Here is a 24,090-nt window from a genome sequence, read left to right as displayed (position 1 = left end):
TACCTGGGGTCACAATGGACTGTGAACCAGGCCAGTTGGTGGGAATGCAATACTTATTTATTTTAAAATTCAAATTAAATCATACAATTTTATTATTGGGCAGCAAACACCAATGGGGTGATCATTACAATGTAAAATGATGAAATACACTTGGTTCACCTTCTACAAAAACATATCCCAAGCACAGATGAATAGGAGCGATTTTACAGTTCTGGTAGATAGCACCGAGTTAAGATTTCCCCCTGCAATGTTCTCTCAAATCCCTATTAATTGAATTCTGGATAGAAAGAAGCAGCAGGGAATCAGGGACACTGGGCAACAAACAGAATTTAAATCTGCTTCATGAAATGGGAGGCAAAACCGGGTTTTAAAACCTTTGCAATTGCAGTAAATAATTCTCGGAATCAGTAAATAATCAATTAATGTGTGGTTAAATCAATGGGGTAAATATGATTTGTCACAGTATCAGGAATGCAAAAGTAATAGCAACTACAAGGCAAGGTATCACGCAAAAGGCATACAGTTCAAAAAGCAAGTTTAAGGTAAGAACACATGGCAGCCAAAATAACACATTGAAAAGATGCATTTTTCTCTTTTCGCATTTTTAAATGTCAAAATGGTTTTTAAGAAAAACGGGTGAAATACACAGAATCGGAATGCGTTTTTTAAACTGGGTGATAGATGCACACAGGGACAATAGCAAAGTGAATGGGTGACAATAGCTGAATTACTGGATGAGATTTTCAAGGTGGAAGAAATTCGCTTTTGGTAAAATAAAGCAATTAAGAAAGAAAATCGGTTTGGAAAGAAAGACAAATTTCACTTACACTAGATTTAATGGCTAGAAAAGAGGAACGCCACCCGTGAATAGAAATGTTATGCTGCAGTTGTAACGCTTCACGCAGTGTGCCCCTTTTCTTTAGAGAGAATTAATTTATTAAATCAAAATATTGCTACGGTCTTACAGGACAGAAGTGAATGGGAGATTGTGCTAACAATATGAAATCAAGGACAGAATCCGCAGAGAATTCAAACAGTTTTAAACAAGTTATCAGGGTAGTCATGGGATTGCTCAGAGAGTAGGACAAAGACAAAGTATCAAGATGGGGTAGGCTATGTAGTGCTACTGGATGGGGCAATGCTCACAATCCACACTTGAGTTTGGGATTTGGGGCAGTCAACCGGGTTCTGGACTCAAAGGCTCTGGTCACAGCAAGGCTGTGGCCTCTCCTAGCAGAACAACAGCTGGGCATGTCTGGTCACTAGATAGCAAGGGTACAGCTGGCATGCAGATGGTGTGGAAAAAGCTGGTCTGGTCACAGGATACTCCAAAAGGTTACCACAGATTTCCCCCATGGTTATTGGGATTTTTAGGGGGTTATGGATCAATGGCCCTGCCTGGATAGGGTCAGCTATGCCCTGGCCTCGCAGTAGAATCTGGGATCTGGCAATATGAGTGTAGAATATCAGGATATGCAGGAGCTGGCAAATTCAGAAGAGAGTCCACCTCTGTGAGCTTCCCACCTTATTTATAAGGCGGGTGACATCACAGGGTTTATTGTTGGGCAGAACTAAACTAGACCTACCCCTAAGAACCGGATAGGTCAGCCTATCCTGGTCGCCTCCTCAAGCAGGGGACTCAGTTTATGGGGTTGTGTTTTTATGAGGTGCAACTCCATCCCACAGTCCTTTTTACCTGAAATCAATCTTAACATAAATCACACATTTATACAGTTGTGGCACTTTTGCAAATTACATAGGCCGATTGCACATTTCATACAGAACATGGTAATCCAACTCCCAGGTCTGTACGACATTATTTCACCCATCTAATAGTTTTTCGCGATTTTTAGTGGAACTGCTTCACCCAAAATCCCACAAATTTAAGCATGTGTACATATTATCATAGGGCATATTTCCATACATTTTTAATGTTCCACCATATGTACTTTTCCCATGATTCACATTCTCCTGGCGTTTACGTCTCATACATGCGATGGACAGCCGCAATATCTTGTTTTAAAGCTATGAAAATTACCTTCAAACTGTACAACCTTTACATTACTGCATTGTCTGGTTATAGAATTAACGGTCTTTAAAGGTTATTCATTAAATAGTGTATTGAGCCAAAATGGGCTGGCCTTTGTCCTCTAACTAGGACCATTTTTTTCCAGGCTACAACCAAATGTCAGTTTAGCCCTGGAATTTCCCAGTTTGAGTGAATGGTAAGTTTCACTTCCAAAATAACACGTAGGTGTCCTGGAACTCTATTGTGTCAAGCTGGAGCCCAGCCACAAAGTCTGATGGGCGTGTGATATTTCTCCCTTTTGGCCAATCAAAGTTTCCAAGGGCAAAAAGTAACACGTAGGTGTCCCAGAAATCCATTGTGGTTCCTTTTGTTATGTTATGTTATGTTATTTTGCATTTATATAGCGCCTTATATACCATTGGTATGGTCTGAAGGCGCTGGTAGGTTGAACGCCCTTGGGAACCGAAGTTCATATCAGTAGAGAGAGTAGATAGAGTCAAAAGGTGCGTGTGAGCACCGGGTATGTGTTCAGTTCGTGAAGTATCGTGTATTAGCTGCTTTCTAGCGGTAGGTGTGGTGGTTGAGAGGTCAGGAGTATGTGTTCGTTCTGGCACGATTTATCCAGATCGGATGTGGCTGCGTTATGCCTGAGGAGAACGCTTCGCTGGGGGGTGTGTAACCAGCATTGATTACTTCGAGTGATGTGGAGTGAGCGGCGGATGTTGATATGAGAACAGTTATACCGAATGGTGTCATAGTATCTCTGTGTTCTAGTTGAGTGGTGATGTAAGGAGAGAGTAAGCGTGTTGGTGAGATGTGATGGTTTACATGCCCTTTCAGAGACTTCTAATTCATAGAGAGGCTATTGGGCATGATTCTAAAATTCACAGAGAGGTTATTGAGTAAACTTCTAAATTCAACTTTCACAGAGAGGCTATTGGGCACACTTCTAAATTCAACTTGCACAGAGAGGCTATTAGGCACACTTCTAAATGCAACTATCTAATTGTACTTCTGAATTCAACTTTTCACAGAGAGGCTATTGGGTACACTTCTGAATTCAGCTTCTAAATGCACTTCAAAGTCAATTTTCACCAAGAAGTACACTTCTAAATTCAACTTTCACAGAGAGGCTATAGGGCACACTTCTAAATTCAGCTTTCCACAGTGAGGCTATTGGACACTCTTCTAAATTCATCTATTCACAGGGAGGCTATTGGGTACACTTCTAAATTCAACTTTCACAGAGAGGCTATTGGGCACACTTCTAAATGGAGAAAGGCCACTCCTGTTGCTAGAACACAAATGTCCAAGTAAACTGAGCAGGAAACCTGTTTGGCTGGTTCCCCAGTACAGCCAATGCATTTATTTATTTATTTTATTTTACTTTGTTCTGAAGCTGAGGCAAGTCTGTGAAAATAAAAAATTATATTCGATTTTACCCAAACCCCCTTACATTTCTAGGCAAGGACAGGGCCTTATTCAACATCATACTGTATGCATGTCCACTGTAAATTCTGTATTGTATGTAATTACTGTATCCTATGTAACTAAGATATTGTCTGTAACAAGCGCCACGATGCCCATGGGCTGATGTGCGCTCTACAAATCTGAATAAATAAATAAATAAATACTTTTAAAATAGGCATTTTTCTTGTTTGCAAAAGCACATTTTGACACGTGGTGAATTCTGCTGGGATGCCCCTTTCAAATTTGGTTTTCTCTCCCATCTGGATTCCAAACATTGTTTGCAGCCCTAATCAGTTTCACTCACACAGCAATATGTTCAAGGCAAAGGTTCACTGAAATTGACATATGCACAGAGAGCTAGGGCTTCTTCAGGGTTTATTTTTGACACTTTGTAGCAAAAAGTAAGGCGTTTTTCTGCATGGCTGAGAGTAAAGTTTCTGATGATTTCCCAGATCATGCCTGACACAGCCTGTTATTCAGTGATAATGCTTTCTTTTACCGTAGCACAATCTAAATGTGGATGGGCACAGCTGGATTTCCCTGGATCAGAACTGTGTAGAGTTTGAATAGATGACAAAGAGCATCAGGGTGCCATCACTTCAAATGACAAAGATTTCATTTTTCAAAGTAGAAATGTGGAGCTAGCAGCAAAGCAGCACTGCTTTTTGATTTTCTTCTTGGTGCGTGTAAGAAAACACACTCGCAGTTTTTCTCAGTGTGCCCCCTTTTCCATCTTGCCCACTGGGTGCTTGGCAAGACAGCACAACTATCATTTTGTAGCCGCAAACACAGTGTTGATGCGAGGCAACAGTGCTCAAAAGGAGCCAGCGCAGCCATTCTGCTGGTAACTGCTGAAGTGCAGCTTGGAGATGGAGGGGAATTCTGCTAAATGGGTAAATGTCTCCCACAGGAAAGGAGGTAGGGGTAGTGGGGGGACTGTGATGAGTATGAGTGAGATGGGATAGTGGGGTCTTTGACGAGGAAAAGTGCGGTAGGGTAGTGGAGGATTGTGATGAGGATGATTGAGGTGGGGTTTTAGTGGTCTGTAATGAGGAAGACTGAGGTGGGGTGGTGGGGGACTGTGACAAGGAAGTTTGAGATGGGGTGGTTGGTGATTGCGATGAGGAAGAGTAAAGTGGGGTAGTGATGGAATCTAACGAGGAAGAGTGAGGTGTGGTAGTGTGGTTCTGTAACAAGGAATATTGAGTGGTTGGTAGTGGGGTACTGTGACTGGGAAGAGTGATGTGGTGGTAGTCTGGTACAATGATGAGGACGAGTGAAGTGGTGGTAGTTGGGGGGCTTTGAAAAGGAAAAGTGAGTTGGAGATAGTGGATCACTGTGACGAAGAAGAGTGACATGGTGGTAGTGGGGTACTGTGATGAGGAACAGTATGTTGATGGTTGAGGTGTACTGTGATAAGGAAGAGTGAGGTTGAGTTAGTGGTTTAGGAAGATTGAGGTGTGGGTATATAGGTAAGCTGACTATTCAGTACAGGGACGATGAAAAGGGATGTAGGGTTTCAGGTAAATTTACTAATTATGTACTGTGATGAAGAAGAGGGAGGTGCGATAATATAAATATCTTCCCTGCTGGCACCAGTTGCTCCCTGGCCTCAAAACTGTTCAATTTACATCCCTTATATCATTTTGGGGAATTTCCAATAGCGATTTGAGAACTTGATACCAGCGCACCCTGCTTTATTCCATATTTAAAAAACACTACCAGGCGAATAACCACAAACCAATGAAGGATTTTCTTAGAGCACTTTGTGCCAGGCTTATTTCTTATTCGGTTCAAATAAGCCCAGCAGTTTAGGCTGTGCGCTTGTGCAAAAATGTGACATTTTTCTTACGGGAAAAATGAAAAGCGAAAAACACACCCTTTATATCTTTTGAACTGTGAACCGGATTTACACAAAATTGTCCAGTTCTGTGGAGCCATAGCCCAAGATTGGGAATGTCAAATATTGTGCAGATGCGTCCTACGTTCAAAAGTAATTTGCCATATAGGCTTTGCATTTCCTATGGATGATAAGTGTCACCTTAACTATAAACCGGCTTCCCTTGCAGGCGCAATTCCATGACTAACAGTAAAATGGGACTTCAAATGCTTGGTAATAATCCGAACCTGGCTTCAGATTTGTATTGTGACTTCCAGCCCTCTCATTGGTATCCTCTTCACTCTTACAAGCACTCGAGCAGCAGAGAGGGCGGTTTATCATCACACCAGCCGTTATCTATGTGTTACAATTACGCCAAGACAAGCGACATGAGAGATCCAAAAGGCATAAAACAATATGAAATTGGAAATGCCTCGCAGGTAGAAACAATGACAGCTGTGACTACCGGAGCAGATTGATGCTGTGCTTTTGAATTAAAGTGTCCGCTCTCTTATATGAGACGTTTTTTTATCTTGTTAATTTTGGTTAGCTTTAAACTTTGTGAGGGGAACATGGTCTGAGGCAATTGCGAAACGGTTTCCTAGCAACATTTAGTAAGGGCAGATGAGTTCATTTGGCGTGCTCAGAAAGACTGATTTCCTTTTGGTTCCTTCATATACAGCTGGTCTTCACAGTGTTGAGTTTTATCAAGCGAAAATGGAATTACATATCGGCGTGACGTTAAATAACAATACACATGCTTTCTTAAAGCGATCAAACCTTTAACCATTTAAAGATTGGTGTACACTTGTAACAGAGTACACACTTTTGTTTTTAAACTCAATGTACACTGAGTGTGCTATAACATGTGGGCAGTTGATTTCCAGTGAGAAATGCATTGCTGCCAAACGGCCCATGCCATAAAGAGTCACGTTTATCACGTCCTTGGCTATTTTCTAGCTGAGCTTTGCATTCTGTGAGTCCCAGGGCCATTTTAAGCACGTTTGGGGCCCTGGGCACGGACATCTTTGGGGCCCCCCTCCACCAAACCAAAGAAATTAAGTGATCAAGAATATCTGGTCACACCCTTCCTTTTACCCCCCTCGACGTGATCACAACCTCTACATTGATATGCTCCCTCACAGCATGCAAAAGTAAGCATGTTTACTCCCTTTAAGTCCCCTTACCCACTTCATTCTTGCTCTAATCAGAATGATAAACAAGTGGCATTTGAAGGCCAACATTAGCAGTCTACAAAGAGGTCACTTCTATTCTAGCATAGATACGGGAGACTAGTTATCAATAGCATCCAGGAAGTTATACAGCCTGTAGTATTAATGCAGTACTGTATGTAAAAGGTACATGTAACCCAGAATAGACACACATTAGCTGCCTCACAGAATGCAAACGGGCTCACGCATGGATACAGGAGACCAATTGGAACGAAGGAGAAAGCTACACATACCATAGCATGGATAGTGGATGCAGATTAGAAGCCACCAGGAAGGTGTCTGTATTCAGACAGAGATTAGAAGTGGGACATGGTTTACATATAGTATTGCCATTAGAGATCAAAAGAACAAATGCCTGTGGTGTGCAATATGTCAGTGCTCACTATTATAGTGGAAGCAACACTATAGCCAGTGAAACCCTGAATGCGGCTTTTCTGAAGATCATACCCTCAGAAGGATATCACTCTGAAGGGCTGACAATTTTGAAAGGTTTAGGAACTGACAATTTTCAGAGGTTAGGCAATACAAGATTAAATTAGATGCCCAGGATCACACATTGGTTAAGGGGTGAAACTGGGATTTGTGCCAACTCTGCAATTTCTGCATTTAAGAACTTTCTTTTCCAGTTCTTATCATGAACTAAAATAATATCATTTTATAAAACTGGCTTGGAAAGTACATAAATCACATTACGAACATGACAATTTTTTAAAACAAAATGTTATAGAAGGGTGTTATGCGAAATGGGAATGATTCTAGCTTCGGTTTCTCCATCATCAAGGGAACTATATAAGTACCCGTTTACCAACTGATGTGATTTAACAGATTTAATCTGGGGTTGTCTTTTGTATTTTAAAGCTTTAAATACTTACAAAATACTGGCTTGTGAAATTATCATTTATAAACATGCAGAAAAACCTTTGACTTTTACAAAAAAAAGCAAACAGTTTTTTTGTGTTAAATGAGCAGACCTTAAAATATGCTTGCCTGAGGCCTATAACATCTGGTCCGCTCTGTTCTGTCTAACACCCCCTTCCACTCAAATGGCCTCCATAAGAAAAAAGATCAAGCAATGGGCTCAACGATCCCACCAGCATGCGAGAAGGCAAACCTCACAGAAGACAGCACAGTAATGTAAGAGATATTAGATGATTCGACCAGGATCACTGTATTGTCTGCTGGCAAATCCTGGATACAAGGATGAACACTTTCGTTCCACAGTCTTAAATTTGGATACTTATTTACCTCTTTGACTAACCGTTTATGCTCATCATTGGAGGTGATTGCCTTCGTTTTACAACACCCCATTTGAACAAGCCAATTTCTAGACCATCATACGATGATGACATGTTAGTTTGTATAGCAACCCCTGTGTGGTGCAGGTACACTGCTGATAATAGCACCTGTTGTGCTGCAAAACCAAGTACATATGCAGGCACGTTTATAAACTTCGGTCATAGGAAAGGCTTAGCCATCCCTGATGGAACATGCTATTCTAATCTTGCATATAAACACATATCTCTGCAATGAGTGCTTAACACACTGAGCTAACTTCTAAACTATCAATATGCATTAGACCTTTGGCTATTGCGCATGATCAAAATAATTTGCATAGGAAAGAAGGAATGCTACAAGAATTGTGCAGTAGTGAGCACACTGACTATGCACACTGATTATGTATACCGCAGTGAACACAGCCAGCATTACATGTTGAATTGATCAAGGCAGAACAACCGACAGATAATAGGTTTAGACCCTCTGCAGCACGCCAAAAGATCCTGATGTGTGCTGTTTAAGTCTGGTGACACATGTAATCTTACTTATTTAGATCAGGCAGCCTTGTGGGGCCCCCTCCAAGTTGGGGGCCCGGGGGAAGTGCCTCTTTTGCCCTCCCATAAAAACGTCTCTGCCCCGGGCTGGATCTACATCAATGCTAGTGATTGGTGTAGTGACAGATAGTAGGGCGTGCCAGGTTAGCCTCACAAGCAGCAAATGGGATCCCATTGACAGGAGGAGTTAAAATATGACACTGCCCTTCGAGGTGGTGTACATCTTTATTTATTTTATTTTATTATTGATTTCTAGAGCGCCGGGATCCTGCGGGCATCAGGGCCCTGACATTAACACACGCAATACAAACGAAAAAGACAAGACGTGGAGGATTCTATGCAAGAGGGAGGGTAGTTACTTGAAAAGCAACGTTTTTAGAGATTTTCTGAACGCTCGTAGCTCGGGTTGTACTTGCTGTGTTTAATCCTATGCGTATATAATAGAAACAGTGATACACCAATTCCCCCACAGGCAAAGTGCTGCCGGAAAGAAGCCATGACTGAAAGTGGAATTCCATTATATTAGTGGTTGTGGAATTCTTTTGATGCCTCTTCTGAGCCGCTTCTCAGAGAGCTAAGGATCAAGAAGTGGGGGTAAACTAAAGGGTTTATCGAGGCAATATGGATGATACATGGGGTTGCTGAGGCCCACTTCCAGCTGTGTTCCCATCTATGTTGAGTATGATGGCTGCTGGCAATGACTGTCAAGCTGAAGGCAAGCTCTCTACTGACCGCCACAAAGGCGTTTTTATTACTCTGTGGCACATAGGTGTTGTCTTCAAGTGTGCGGTGAAGGAGCAATGGGTTACACATGGAATGTGTCCCCACCAGAGCTAGTGCTAGGAATTATACACCCTCATTCAAAGGGCCATTTTGTGAAGCCCCCACCCCCCGGTAATGGAGTCAGATATTATCTTTGTACGGCCACTGTGGTACCCCTTGTTTGGGGCACCTTAGGGTGCTACCCATAATTGTTTAATTGCTCAACCTGCCTTTTCCTGGCCTAACCTCAAGCAGGTTCACTATTTTAGGTGTCTGTGCAGCATATAAGGGTCTGGGTTCTTGTAAATGTATTGAGGCACACAACTTTGGACTGCTTTGGCGCGAGCTCCAGGGGACGGTGTAAGGACTTTCACGCCAGAGTGATGTGGTCGGAATGCCATACTTCAAAGATGATCCAGGCAGCATAGTTTTCACCATAGTGGAGGTTGTTGATGGTTTCTGCCTGGAACCCCTTGTACACGAACACGATACAACATGGAGAGTGCAGGCAGAGTGCCTCTGGAGATGCAAAGGTGGTGATGTTAGCTTTCGGGGAAATCACACGTGGGTCGAGGGTCAAAAAGAATTACTAGCCGTTACATGTTCTGGATGTTTTGTGATTGGGGGCTCATAGAGTTTAGCCAGTTGAATTAAAAGGCTTTGGAGTCAGTAAAAGAGATCTGTTTGTTCGTCCACTGTTGGACATGCATCAGGCGGGGCCATATTTGATTCGCGTTCGTAGATGGTTCGTGAAGTTGTATGTACAGCTGGTTACATATGGCATCCAGTGATATAGTGTTGGTTGAGATGTGTCATGGGCACCCTGTACATTTCATAAAAGATTGAGTTAAGCTAGTACGTACCCGATTCCAGTTATATATTTCTAGAATAATACATCATCTATATCTTCCAAATATTATCTTCAGAATGTACTGGGTTCCTGGATGTCGGGTCTCCATTCTGTTGGCCGAATATTTTTACTTATTTTTATTTTATTTGTCGTTTTTTTTAAGCTCTCACACACCGAGATAGCTGCTTGCCAGTGATTTTGTGGGGAGGGGATAGCAGTAGTATTAAAGGACTGAGCTGTGATGAGCCCAACATATATGATATGATATGGCATTTATAACGCGCCTATACACAAGTGTTTCAAGGCGCAACGAGGCGGGGGGTGGGGGGTGAGCAAGGGGAGACAGACAACGATCCTAGTAGGCCAGGTGTCATTCAGATCTCGCAAGTGCAGGGCGTTTCAAAACGGAAGTCATCCTCGAAGCAGAGGACAAGTGTAGACATGGGTGGGAGTTTTGTAAGCGTGAGCCTCAAGCATGGTATGATATTCCGTCAAAACGTTGCATTCCCTCACATGAAAATCCTGCCTGTTTGGGGGGATTTGTCGTCCATTATATGTAGACGACATTCTAGCAGGAGGCCAAAAATAAGAGTATGTGTTGAGCTAATTATCCTCAGCGGGATTCCAAGGCAGTTGAGGAGTATTATAATCTATAGTTCAAGCAGTTTGTGATGCATTAGGGGCTTGAGCGCATGCTCAGGCAAGCCTGCTAGATATGGTGGCTTACAACACCCGCCGTGTTTTGTATGGTACAGCAGGTACATTTCCAAGTTATAATTGAGCCAGTCAGATAGCACAGCGGGTAGAGCGGTCACTATGACATGTGTGCAAACCTTGCCAAGGCAGTTTCGAATTCCGGCAGGGACAAACTCAGCCTTTCATCCTTCCGAGGTCGATAAACGAGCACCACACACTCTGGGTAATAATAACAGCGCTCAGGGGCGTGAGGGTTCGTAGCGCTATATAAATGAGAATTATTATTATTATAATAAATCTGGAGCTGCAAGCCAATGCAGGTGGTAGACTGATCAACGAGTAAAACATGTACAAGTTGAATATTTTTAGTAGCAAAGGGCACATAGTTGGATGGACAGAATGAATAAAGTAAATATGTCAAATCTGGCTCTACATAAATATGCTGGTGTTCTTTGTAGAGGTGCAGGCAACAGTAAAACCACCTCACACACAGAGGAGAAATGAGGGATTATTTCAGGCTGCAAGCCAACAATGTAGGCACCAGTCAATGTAAGCACCAGTGTTCTCAAAGAGTAGCAGCAACCAAGGACACCTCCGCGGCAAATGACCATGAAGGGACATTTCTATAGTAGGGGTAATTGGGTCACCCTTAAACCTCTTCCAGGTTAGGGCGGGTTTCAGCATGCAGGTTCCCTGCTGAGGACACAGCCCAGAGACTGCTGCGCAACCATTTCTTGTGCAATGCCTGCACACTTTTGAAAATTGCTGGGTTAAGTATAGACTGGGCCCGTTTACAGTGTTTGTTGGGCTCCTCTGGAAATAATCTTCAATAAACCATCCTTTTCCATCTCCTCCCCTGAGCTAGTTAGGTTAACATGTGGCAGTAGGGAAAACCTTGATAACTTTTGGAAAACATCTCAGTTTACTGAACAACCTGCTCTTTCTACTGCACTGAAATCATTCGAGCCCAACGTTCCAGACAGTATTCTCTTCCAGAATGGAGAGAACAAGCTTGAAACACAAATGAATCTGCTCAAAAAAGTGGACTCGGAGGCAAATTAAATAGTAATCAGTGAACGTATACACTTAGAAACCCTTCACATACAGCATGCCCCTTTGCAATAAACATTCCTAACACTAAGGGACACAAGGGAAAGATGTGAGGTCATGATCACCCCGGGTTTATAAGACACAAACAATCTAAAGCAGCTCACAACCTCTATATCTCTATGGGGATCACTCAATAGGTGTTCCTATGATATACTCATTATGAACCCACTTCACCAGAGGTGCCTTATTGCCAAGGAAGATTCAACCTTAACAAGGGAACACCTCATCAATTCTTCAACAATTCTGTTTTATTCAATATTCTATACAAACAACATTATTCGTATAATATAAAAGCACAGAAAGTGACCTGTGCCTTACAAAGTGGCCAGTGCATCCCACCACAAAAGTGGCTTGTGCTTGTGCAAAGTACAGCAATTAATAAAAAGTCATACACAAATCACAACATATTCAATTGACACAGACCATTCATTCTAAAAACTGGTCTATAAAAGTCCACAATTGCACAAGTTATCCTCAAGAGTTAATCTCTGCTGTATGTAAAGGCAAAGTGCTCTTTTACTTACATTTTGTCCATCAATTTATTGTTGGACGACCACAACAATGTGGGTGTTTATATCTGAACCCAACATGTTTCGTTCCTTCTAATTATTGTCACACGCTTCTAGGAGCTTCTTCGGGGAAACAGTACATACAAACAGCCTATCCGGCCTATCACCTATGGACTAGTTAAGGTAGATCAAAGCCACAATGATTGTGGACACTGTATTCCTTCATGGATACACACTTGTGTGGAGTGAATGTGTGTCGACTATGTCAGTTTTCTTAAAAGCCATCCAATATTGTCGTTGGAATAAGGCAACACCACCTATGCCATAGAGAAGAGAACAGCACATCCGTAAATGCTTTTCTAACGCTGCACAAGTAATAATTTCGAAAAAAAACTCTTCTCTATATATCATATTATCACTCCTCCAACCCCCTTCAGGCCCATTTTAACACCTTACCGCCTATATATTTAGATAAGTCTTTTCATAAAAAATTACTTCTAAAAGAACACCTGTCGGCAACACAGCACAATAACATTTTTGCTGCATAGATATTGGTATTGTTAAAGTCACTTGACAGGAAACCGTTTTAGTTAACGTTTTGGAGAGGACTGAAGTACAATCCCAAGCTTCACATTTTGAAACTCGGGACCTTTTGTGGAAGTCTGAATACTTCTATTTTTAACATGTTCAGATAAAATGATGTTTATGAAAAAAACTGTAGTTAATGGTTAGGTAAGAAGACAGACTTCTGCCCATCATGTTTTCAAGTCTGAGAATAAAATGGAAAAGTAACACATGGACATCTTTAAAACAAAAGCCCAGCCTGGACACAGAGTGTACAGATTGTTTGACTTCAGGTGACCTTCAATAAAAATAAAAATACCATTAGCATGTTTCAAAATACATCTGCTGCACCAGCACTTCAAGTCATAGCATTCTGGTCTGTCCTGGTCTTTAAATGCCAAAAAGAGCCAACAGAAGCCCTGAGCATTGCCTTAATTGATCACAGTGGTCCCCCCGCCCCATGTGTCTGGTTGACACTTGAACATGTTTCTCGTTTCCACTTCTCACTGGAACAACAGCCAAAGTATGCAGTAATGACTTAATTGTGCAGTGTGGGAACCACATATCCAGCCAAGGTGCAAAAGAAAGCCCCTACCAGTCTGAGGCAGTAGGAGGTCACTATAACAGCCCAGCCATAGTAACTAGGGGATCACCCACGTTTTGTGTGGTGGCAACCGTTTGCCCACACGTGAAGGGGTATTTTTCACTTCTTCTTTTTGTACCAATGGCATGTTATTGTTCAGGTCTGATTAGAATATTAAAATCGGAGTATGAGTCACAAACCACAAAGGGGCTCATTTTGGAACTGCACTGTAATTCGGCAGTGGGGACCTGTATGCTAGCACCTTGGCGTGCCCAGGTCCTTGCTGCCGAATTCTAGACATTTGCACAACAGAGTTCAAAAGTGCCAGGCCGAAAGGCAGCACACAAGCATGTTCGCTGCCTTTTGCTCCACTTTTTTGCACTGTGCCGTAGCAATGAAGTATACGCTGCCTGCCATGTATGCGTGGCAGGCAGCGTTTACAATGGATCCCTATGGAGTCCGCCTGTTTTTTGCTGGCGCATAAAGACTCTATAGGGATCCTGAGCATTTGCGCCAGCATGAAAATGCATGTAAATGCAAATGCTGGGAATATTTGTATGACGGAGAGGAATGGAGCGTGGAAACGCAAGTGGCATTCTTTGCGCAAGACTTTATGCATTTTGCTTACATTAGGCCACATTCAAAATGAGCCCTAAAATGATTCTGTTCGCCTTCGGCCCATTAAAAATGAAACCTTTGCTGGACACTTAGTGAGTCTTTTTTGGATCTACCTGACTAGTGTACAGAGAGGAAGGCTTACATGTAAGCATACATTTTAGCAATCCTCTCCATGCAGTATTGCTTGTTTACATGTTGAGGTGTTAATAATGCATGCAAACAATCATTAATGCTGTCTGCCGTGTCTCTGCATGGTGGGGGGCACTTACACGGATTCCTATAGAATGCGATTGTTTTTTGCAGGTGTAAAAAACTTGCAGATGGCCAAGAATCCAAAGCATCTCCACCTGCATCATAATCAGATGCAGGCAGACTTGCTGCCAGATTTGTGTGACTGAGCTGGACGGTGTGGGAGAATGGCGTTCACTTACTTGAGCTTTCTCCAACTCATTCATCTAAAATGTAATCAATTCATACTGAGTGTATGCATATGGATTCAAACCTTGCCTGCTGCTCAATGACTTGTTCTTTCAAATGTGCAATACAGGGATTTGTGGAGGTTTGAAAAACATGTAAACATTTGTTTTCCCCACAGTTAACCGTATATCGACAGCCATATTTGCACCCGTCACTGGGCTTCTACATGTCTTTTATGTCTACGTTTATTTGCATTACTCTGTACGTCTAAGTTTAAGTGCAGTAGGCAGAAGTTTATTTTAAGATGTGTTCTCACTAAGCAGACCGAAAAGTCGGTGGGTTATCTGCTTACTGTTCAGTGCTCAACACAAGTATCGAACGCTTTTAAATATTGGGTGTTAGTGTAATCTATATTGTAAGCACTAGATACAGCAAGCTATTATAATAATTACTTCACTGCCCCTGTGTTGTACATCATTTCAGTATATGTTCTGTTAGGTAAACGTTTTGTGGTAGGTATTGTATTAGCATAATGCTAAAATTCAACTTTCACCATCTGTGATAGCTCTTCGTAAAATACTGGATATTTTATCAGAGAGGTACATAACGTGGATACTTGTCTTAAATATTTTCTCCTATTTCTTTTTCTATGCCTGCTTCAGATAGACAAACCAAAGGTAAGCTGACTATCTGCACCGAGTCTAAAATGTGATTGCCAGTTTTCTCTCGCTGATGAATGAAAGTAATGCGTGCAACATGGCTGCCATGTTTGCCATGCTCTAATATCACGATGCAGACCACCAATTGCCCTCGTGTTCCGATCTATTGAAATGCAGGACGCGACTTCACTTTACAGCTGTACTTCCACTGTTTCTTTCTTATTCACTGTTTTACCTCCACAGTCATACGTTATCCATTCCAACCAGCTCTTCATATGGTGACTACAATTTAGTTTTGGCCCTGCTTAAAAACACAGTTTTTCTGTCTTCAGTAGTCATCCTTATGCCCCCTGTTTGACTTCATCGAAGCATCTGCACAGTCAGTGTCCTTAAAAAGATCCATTTTGAGCTATATTTGTCCTGTCGTCGAGGATGTAGATGTCTGCCTGTGGCTTAAGTCTCTCCAGTTTCTGTGATATTTAAAGCTGTGCACAGACTACCTGGGTGAAGTCTCAGACTTGTGTATTTCCTTCGTATAAATCTGCGTGCATTATTGAGCCCAAGCAATGGAAATAATGACTTCTGTACACGTTTTGTTCCCTTGCAAAGATCAGTGTTCATGCTACATTGTGCATATGTTAACTGCAAACACTGGCCATGGCCACAGGATCTCTTTTAGAAATTGTAAGTCACTAATGCAAAGGGTCACATTGGTCCATTCAGAGCAACATTGAGAGAATATTGTCACTGTGATGACCTTGAACACAGGACAAAAATCATCTTGCCCAGATTGACTTGGCCCTGTCTAACTACAGGCCAATTTCCAAATGAGCACGTTGTCTCCAGGGAAACAAGGAGATGTTCTTATTTTGGCTGTCAACCCTCCAAACATTCATCTATGAGCTATTCTTCATGATGCAGGTTGTTCTTCCACCTTACCAAGGTCCTGGATTTCCAGCTTCCCATTATGGAGTCTCTCATGCTGGTACCTGCCATCATGAAGCAGCAGATAAAAAAAAAAGAAGGTGGATGTTCCCAACTTGGGGAACTCCCGTCCCCTGCACACTATCCAAGATCTGTATAAACAGAAAAATAATTTCACAATGAGGTGTACTCTCATGAGACAATGTAATGTGACACTGTCATCTAGAGTCACCAAAGGACTTCATATGTTTTTAGGAAAGTTCATAAATTCTTAATTTGTTATGGGTCAGATTGAACAACAATTTTCAATCAAAACATAATGTAAATATAACAAGATTTTCACACAAGAATTTGGTTTTAATTCATAATGCGATCACCCAACGCGTTTCGAGATTTCTCTCTTCATCAGGGGTACATAATTCGAGAATTTTCATCATTTCTATGGAAAAAATATTTTTTAGAATAAGTAAAAATTGGCAATCAACAATTAATTCAACATTCAGAGCTTGAAGTTTCAATGTAAACAATGACAAAATATCCTCATCATAGTATATCTTATCTCAACCATTTTGTAAGGAAATACATTTTTTTTGTAAATTGCAATTTTATGCATACTGTTGTGAAATTATTTTATAAGTAATCCTACAATTTAGAGAGTGTAAATCTAAAAAGAGTTAGCTTGCTAACCTTGTGTGTAGATTTAAAGGTTCCACTGGTTGTCTTGTCCCTCAACATCAAAAAAAGGACTGGTATAACAAATGCACGTAGTTGCCTATGGAAAGGAAAGCACATAATGGCTTGAGAGAAGTATATAATAAGTCAAAGTTTTCGCAAAAGTGAATAGTGATAATGCTTTTACTATGGTGAAGAATTGCAGAGAATTGCTAAACATTTGTTTGTTTGGACAATAAGACACTTATAATTGCTTGGACATATTCGATCTGTCTATGTTACTAAGTTTAGCAAGTCTTATCTGTAAAAAGACGGGTGTATAGAGAAAAAGGGCTAACCTGTTAGGGATACGTAAAAACCGTCAATCAGGAGGTGGAGGTAGATTGGGAACAGGAAGATCGATGTGAACATTCAAAGTGTCACTGAGCGGATGCCTCGAAACTGGAAAGATAAGTAAGTATCGTTTTAGTAAGGTGCTTATAAAGCACAGAGTAGTGGCTGTATGAGCCTGTGCTCATGAGGACTTACTTAAAAACAAAGAATCGCGGGACGCTGTAACTGTCGCAGTAGCTGACGCCGTCGTGCTGGAGCTTGTTGGACTGCAGTGTATGTTTACTATTTATACCGTCATAGCAATGACATAGGCGTGCAAATGCTTGCTCCTAAAAAAGTAGTCCTCTCGGGTAACGCGCACGCGTAGTGCGACAATGTTTACTATATAGTAATTGAGTAAACAAAAGAAGCGATTACTATGTCGGCAATGAATCGGGAGTCATGAAATGTCATATTTATTGGTTAATTGCATTTTGCCAATAAAGATTGAATATTTCGTGTGCAGGGTGATGCACGATTGTAAGTGTCACGGTAACTACATAGTCAGTCAAAAAATCTTTTTAGTGGGGATTCAAGTGACAGTCCATGACAACAAGGTAACGGAGTGCCGGAATATGTTTATATGTTTTCAATGTGTTGGTATAAATTAAACAACAGTATTAACAAGTTACAAGATTACAAAATTGAGAGGTTTTGATGAGATTCAAAAACACTGCTGTTCCATTAGAGGATTCACATTCTATGGAGTGTAACTATGACTCAAAGATAGGTCTAAATTAGAATGTATACAGATGTTATTGTATATATTTAGACCAAGAGACAAGTGAGTGTTTCCTATCTGTAAATGGTAAGACATGGTGAAACAGATTTATACACGGTCATCAATGGATAGGTACATCTGTGAATCTAGTCACAAAGAAATTCAAACGCTGTCCCATTTCAGGATTCACAATCTGATGTTATTAGATTCTGCAATGGCTCAATTTGAATAGTTTTGGATGTAGCGGTGTGGATCAGGGTTTTTTTCAATATAGATGTTTATAGGAAAGGCCCTAAATAGTAGTCCTCATTAATACCTAATGGGTTTAATGAGTCGAGTCGATGGATCCAGTACAGTTCTCTTTGTGAAAGTCTTTTTTCAATAGCCCCACCTCTGGGTAGGGGGGTAGAACTTCCAGAACTACTACCCTCATTTGTGCAATATTGTGATTACGATCTGTAGACGGGTGATTTGATGTTTTTTGTTCTGATGTTGGATTTATGTTCCGTCCATCTTTCTTTTGGCTTCCTCGTTGTTTTGCCTACGTAATATTTCCCGCACGGGCAATGTAGTGCATATATGACATTTTTAGAGTCACAGGTTGCATAGTTTCTCAATGGAATTTTCTTGCCTGTATTTGCATGTCTAATAGCATGTCTAATATGATCCCCTTTAATCACATTGGAGCAATGTTGACAACTAAGACATGGAAAAGTACCATGTTTAGGTTTGCTCAGGAATGTTTGAGTAGGTTTATTTCTTGTCTCTGCTTTAATAAGTCGATCTCTGAAGTTGTTTCCTCTTTTAAATGCTAATATTGGTGGTTCCGGAAAAAGGGAATTCAGTTGTGGGTCTGTTTTGATTAAATCCCAGTTTTTATGGATTATTCGCTTGATTTGAAAGCTTTGGCTGGAGTATTTTAGGCTGTGCGTTAGGTTAGTTTTGACTTGTTTGGTCTTTTGAGTCAGAAATTCTTCTCGACTTTGTATCTCAGTTCTTCTAATTGTTTTGTCCAATAACTCTTCTGGGAAGCCTCTGTCCATAAATCTGTTTTTGAGAGTGGCATATTCATCCTGTAGTTTCTCTGTGTCTGAAGTTATCCTTTTTAATCTAAGCAATTGGCTATAGGGTAGATTGTCCTTGAGATGTTTGGGGTGGAAACTGTGTAAATGCAGGGAACTGTTCACATCTGTGGGTTTTCTGTACATTTTTGTATTGAACCCTGAGTTGGTAATTTCAATTGTCATGTCCAAGAAATTGAATGATGGTTTACCAATTTCTATAGTAAACTGAATCCTGTCATTATATTCGTTGAGATATTTCCAGAAAAGCATAAGTTCTGATTCTGTGCCAATCCAGATGCCGAATATATCGTCGATATATCGGAACCAGCTCTTGATTTTGTCCTTCCAGATAGGATTGTCCAAAACAAATGTTCGTTCGAATCTATACATGAAAATGTTTGCATATGATGGGGCTACAGATGAACCCATAGAAGTTCCTGATTTTTGAAGATATTATTGATTGTTAAAGGGGAAATAATTATTGTACAAAATGAGATTGATGAGTTCAATGGCGAAAGTTTTGTGTATATTGATGTCCTGGTATTTGAGTAAGAACCATTCTAGAGCTTCAATGCCTTGGTTGTGCGGAATAGATGTGTACAGACTGCTTACATCCATGGTGAACAGTAGTAGATTTGGTTCATCTGTTTTGATCAGTTTAATGATCTGTAGAAAATGTGTGGTGTCTTTAAGGTAAGTTTCTGTCATTTGTATAAAAGGCTGTAGGGCTGTGTCCAAATATATTGCAAGCGGTTGAAAGACACTATCAGTGCCTGCTATTATTGGTCTCAAGGGTGGGTCCGTTCTGTTTTTATGAATTTTTGGAAGGCCATAGAAGACCGGAGTCACTGGATGTCTGTTGGTTAGATAGTTACTTGTTCTTTCTGAGATCCAATCTAGATCCTCCGCTTTATCAATTATCTTTTTGATAGTTTCTTTGATTGATAGAATTGGGTCCCCATCTAGCTTTAGATAGGTTTCTTGGTCTGATAGCAATTTATGACATCCTTTGTTGCATTTTAAAGTGTCCATGATGATAAGAGCTCCGCCTTTATCAGCTTGTTTGATGGTCAGGCTGTTGTCAGATGCTAGGTCTTTGATGATATTGAGCTGGTGTTTCCTGGTGTTCAGCGTACTGCTGGTAGTATATTTCAGGCTTTTAAGGGCTTTAGTGGTCTTGATCTTAAATAGATTCACCAATGGGTGATTGATTTGGGGATAAAAATTGCTTTTGTCTTTCATTTCCAAATATTCTGAGGACTTTCTTTCCTCTGTGCCTTCTGTCAAATCGTCAAAGAATAATCTAAGTTCCATTTTCCGAACAAGTTTAAACAAATTGATCTCTTCTTCGAATAAACTAGTGTTGTTCGTCGGAATAAAGGATATTCCTAAGTTTAGGTTGTCCATTTGTGATTGTGAGAGTTGTTTTGAAGAAATATTGATGACTATAGGGTCTTTTAATGCTTGTTTTTCTGTCTGGGTTTTCTTTTTGCCTCGTCTGGCTTTCCGTCGCCTAAAAAAGTTTCAGGTGTCGGTGTGGTTGCTGAGCTTGCAGAGGCTGTTGGTATGTTGGGCAAAACTGAAGTTGGGATAGCCGGAGTACTTGTAGATGGTCTTTCCTCTAGTTCCCCACTGGTGATGTCACTGCTTTCTGTATTAATGTTTTCAGATTGTGGTTTAGAAGGTTTGTTTGGTCTAGGGGTAGGTCTGTTATTGTTGTAATACTCTTGCCAGGAGTAGACAATATCTCTGGCGTAGTCAAGGGTGTCATGTCTAAATTTTCTTATCTTCATTCTGCATTCAGTGTAGGAGAGTAGCTCTGGACATGGTTTTGCATGCTTCGAACACCAGGGACCTGATGTTCAAGATGGAAGTCTAGGTGGCACCTGAGATGAGAGGAGATGTCCTGTGGGTACTGTAGTATTCGGTTTACCTGTTTCCACTGGTATTCTGATTAATTTATTTTCTGCCACCATCATTTACTCCTCAAATTCCCTACAGTACTTCCACTTCCTTATTCTTCGCATCTGCAACCCTCATATGACTGAGAGGCGTAAGCTGTTTGTTACACTCCAGTTTTTCTCATTGCTGCAGTACCACCCTTGTGGTCCAGCTACTCAGAGTCCTGCATTTACTGTTGTCATCTTTGTACCATTCCGTTGCGGAGCCTTAACAGTATTGTGAAGTCTACTAAGGTACGCTGACGATGGGCACTGAGGACCTCTTCCAGTCACTGCAAAGTGTTCAGGACAAGCTATTTTATTTAGGTATTTAATTGGTTTTTATAACACGCCTAATACCATACCTGTTGCTCTGCGTGGCCTTGCTTCCAAGGCCAGCACGTTGTCCCTGTGCTATCCTAACTTGATGAAAGTGCAGAATAGTGGATTAAGGCGACATTTATTAGGCATTAAATTGCAAGTCAAACAATCAGCTAAAGGGTAGGGTATTGGTGGTTCCTCTTCCTGTTTCAGATAAGTTCATTGGAGATTCCAGGAAATTCTGCAGATTTGTAAACCAGTGCTAAATGCAAATCCTGTTCCAAACCGCTGCATTTCCTATCAACCAATCTAAAACTGCATATTTCTTGGCAAATATTACAGAGGATGCAGCATTCAGGGCATCACACTTATTTGTACATCACTGCATTTCAACAATGACATTCGCTGATAGGAAGGAACTACAGCTCCCTTTTCAGGAACGGACTACTGGCAATCTAACACGCATTAATGACTACTAGATTGACAAAGAACCCGAGATAAAGCAATCCATAGCACTAATCTTGAATACTTGACTGCTGATTTTGATTGAAACAACATCTTTTTAGCACATTTTCACTAGGCTCCATGTGAAGACATAAGAAAACGAATTAGAAAGATGACTGACTCCCCACACATTTGCTTCCCTGATAGATCTAGTTATCTTCTTTGATCAACATCGTCAAGAACATTGCCAAGAGACACTCCGTGACCGGGCCTACAACTTTCCCTCTTCCACATGCTGAGTCAGTACCAGAGCCCATGCCATTATAAGGGAGCATGCACGCTCCCTTAACCAAAACTGAAAAAAAAGATGATGCAATGATGAACAGACTAGTTTGGCCATTTCCCATACACCTACCAACACATTAGTACCAAGGAAACTAGCCATCTCAATCCAAGTTAGAGAGAGGGAACGAGTGAACCCACATTTAGACACTGTTTGTTGGAAGAGGCTAAATGCACCAACATTATCTGTGCAGACCATATAATCCTTCCACACCCAATGACCCTTGGATACATCAGTCAGAGACTCCTGATAGATTCTGGCCTTTTCTCATTTTGATTTCAATATTACAAATCATCCTAGCCAACCAAACACTCAAGCAGGCAACTTATCTGGCAAAGTCCCCTGACTGATCCTACTGTTATGGATGGGGTGACCACAGAGGCTGGGTGTCTCTACCAGCTACATGATGCTGGGACTGGAGCAGTGAGAGGAGGATATCCTGGCCTACCGGACGATCCCACAGTCAGTTGACAGAGGCTAATTGCTTTGATCCGGAACCTGCCCCTATCATTCAAGAATGGGTTGTACATTAGGAACACAACACCTCTATGGGGCAATTATTCCTAAAGATTGGTATCTGCAACAGCTGTGAAACACCCATCTCCAGAAAGAGTGTCTACATGCTGTTTGTAGATCTATGCAGAGTGGTATGAGACCTACCCGGGAAGGTTGGACCATAGTAGAAGCAGTAGAATTTGAGAAATACTTTGCCCTTTGCAGGGATATTGGGCCCTGCATGGAAGATGCTTACGTAATAACTGCAGACTAAGAAATCTGTGTTTGCTATACTCACACATGCAACAGAGAAATGCTGTTTGAAATAACATAGTAAGGCTCCACTATCGCAGTCCCACTCCCTGTGTCGTGAAAGTCGAGATGCAGGATGGCTGCAAGCCTTTTTCAAGGCTCGAACTGTGGCCCCACACAGAGGAGTGGGGCCACAAAACCAGCAGGGTACTCGCAACCAGTTAAGCCCTAACCAACACAGTGTCAGACCCAGTAAAAGACCTGAGTGTGGTTAAACCAGAGCAATCCACCTGGGGGGACTTCCATCCCACTATATAGCAGGTCTTTTGACATGGGTGTAGGTGTTAAGAAGGAACATAGGAGTTTTGGGTGGAGGTGCAAGCAGAAGGAGATAGTGGAGGTGCAGGAAGAAGGAGGCTGCGGAAAGATGGCCAGGGATAACACAGAGCTAGAGGTGGACAAGGAGCAAAAAGGGAGTTGGTAGAAAATCAGAAGGAGTAAGGTGTAGGTGGACAAAAGCCAGGACGACTTAAGGAGGAAGATCTGAAGGAGGAAGAAGGTGGAGTTATAAAAACAGGAGGTTGTTGTAGGAGACACCAAGGAAGGAATATAACCAGTAGGTGGTTGTATGTGTTACGCTCACCTGATATCCACGGGGACGCCTGTATGCCCAGGTTGCCGGATTCCCCCCAGATGTACTCAATTCGGGATGATGTCTTCTATGGCAGGTGGGCCTGAAAACACAGGAGGACTGGGCTTAGGATCAGATTTCGTTTCCTCCCACCAGCCCCTTGGACTCGACCTGAAGGCCCCCCTCCTCACCTTGTTATGATGTCTGGCGTGCTCTCCGTCCTGCTTTCTGCGCAGGGGCGCGTAGTTTCTGCGGGTTGAAGCGACCGAGTTAACTTCACTGATGCCAACCCATTCAAGTGTCTTTAAAGAGGTAAGTTCGATTGTAGTAGTCTTTGAGGGCCTTTGCTTTCTTTCGGGCTATTAATGTATTTCCCTGATTGTCTCCCCCTTAGGTATGCAGAGGTTCGCTGAGTGCGCTGCTTGGGTTCGGCTCTTGCCGGGATTTATGGACGCGGAGCGTATGAAGAAATGTAGGTTCAGCGCGAAGTGCGGCACGCTAATGTCTTTTTGGGTTAACCTGTATTCTTCATTCCTTTTCAGGTTACGATGGTCTTTCTGGGTGTGCGGTGATTTCCGGAGCAGAACCGGCCAAGATATGCCCAGCCAGGTGAGCAGATTTTGGTTGCTGCTGTGATTGCTGTGAGTAACCTGTTTAACGTTGTCCCTTTTTCTCTCCTCCCCTGGTGCTTTGTTCCGGTGCAA

The 24,090-nt window shown here is 41.7% G+C and overlaps 1 protein-coding gene across 2 annotated transcripts in view; it reads left to right on the top strand.

Annotated features, from left to right (window-relative positions):
* The window catches only part of ACOT7 (acyl-CoA thioesterase 7), a 1,725,032-nt gene that overhangs the window by 791,072 nt on the left and 909,870 nt on the right, over positions 1–24,090 (top strand). Inside the window, exon 6 of one of the 2 annotated variants that reach the window (XM_069610291.1) lies at positions 15,211–15,225. The exons of the other annotated variant lie outside the window; for it this stretch is intronic. Within the exon in view, the coding sequence (XP_069466392.1) occupies positions 15,211–15,225 (15 nt within the window). The remainder of the gene's footprint in view (positions 1–15,210; positions 15,226–24,090) is intronic. 2 annotated transcript variants of the gene reach the window in all.

Source organism: Ambystoma mexicanum, chromosome 8 (genome assembly GCF_040938575.1).
Source record: "Ambystoma mexicanum isolate Mex_15411 chromosome 8, UKY_AmexF1_1, whole genome shotgun sequence".
Taxonomy (NCBI): Eukaryota; Metazoa; Chordata; class Amphibia; order Caudata; family Ambystomatidae; genus Ambystoma; species Ambystoma mexicanum.
The sequence above is the reverse complement of the archived record's forward strand: the minus strand, read 5'-3'. Positions and strand labels throughout refer to the sequence as shown.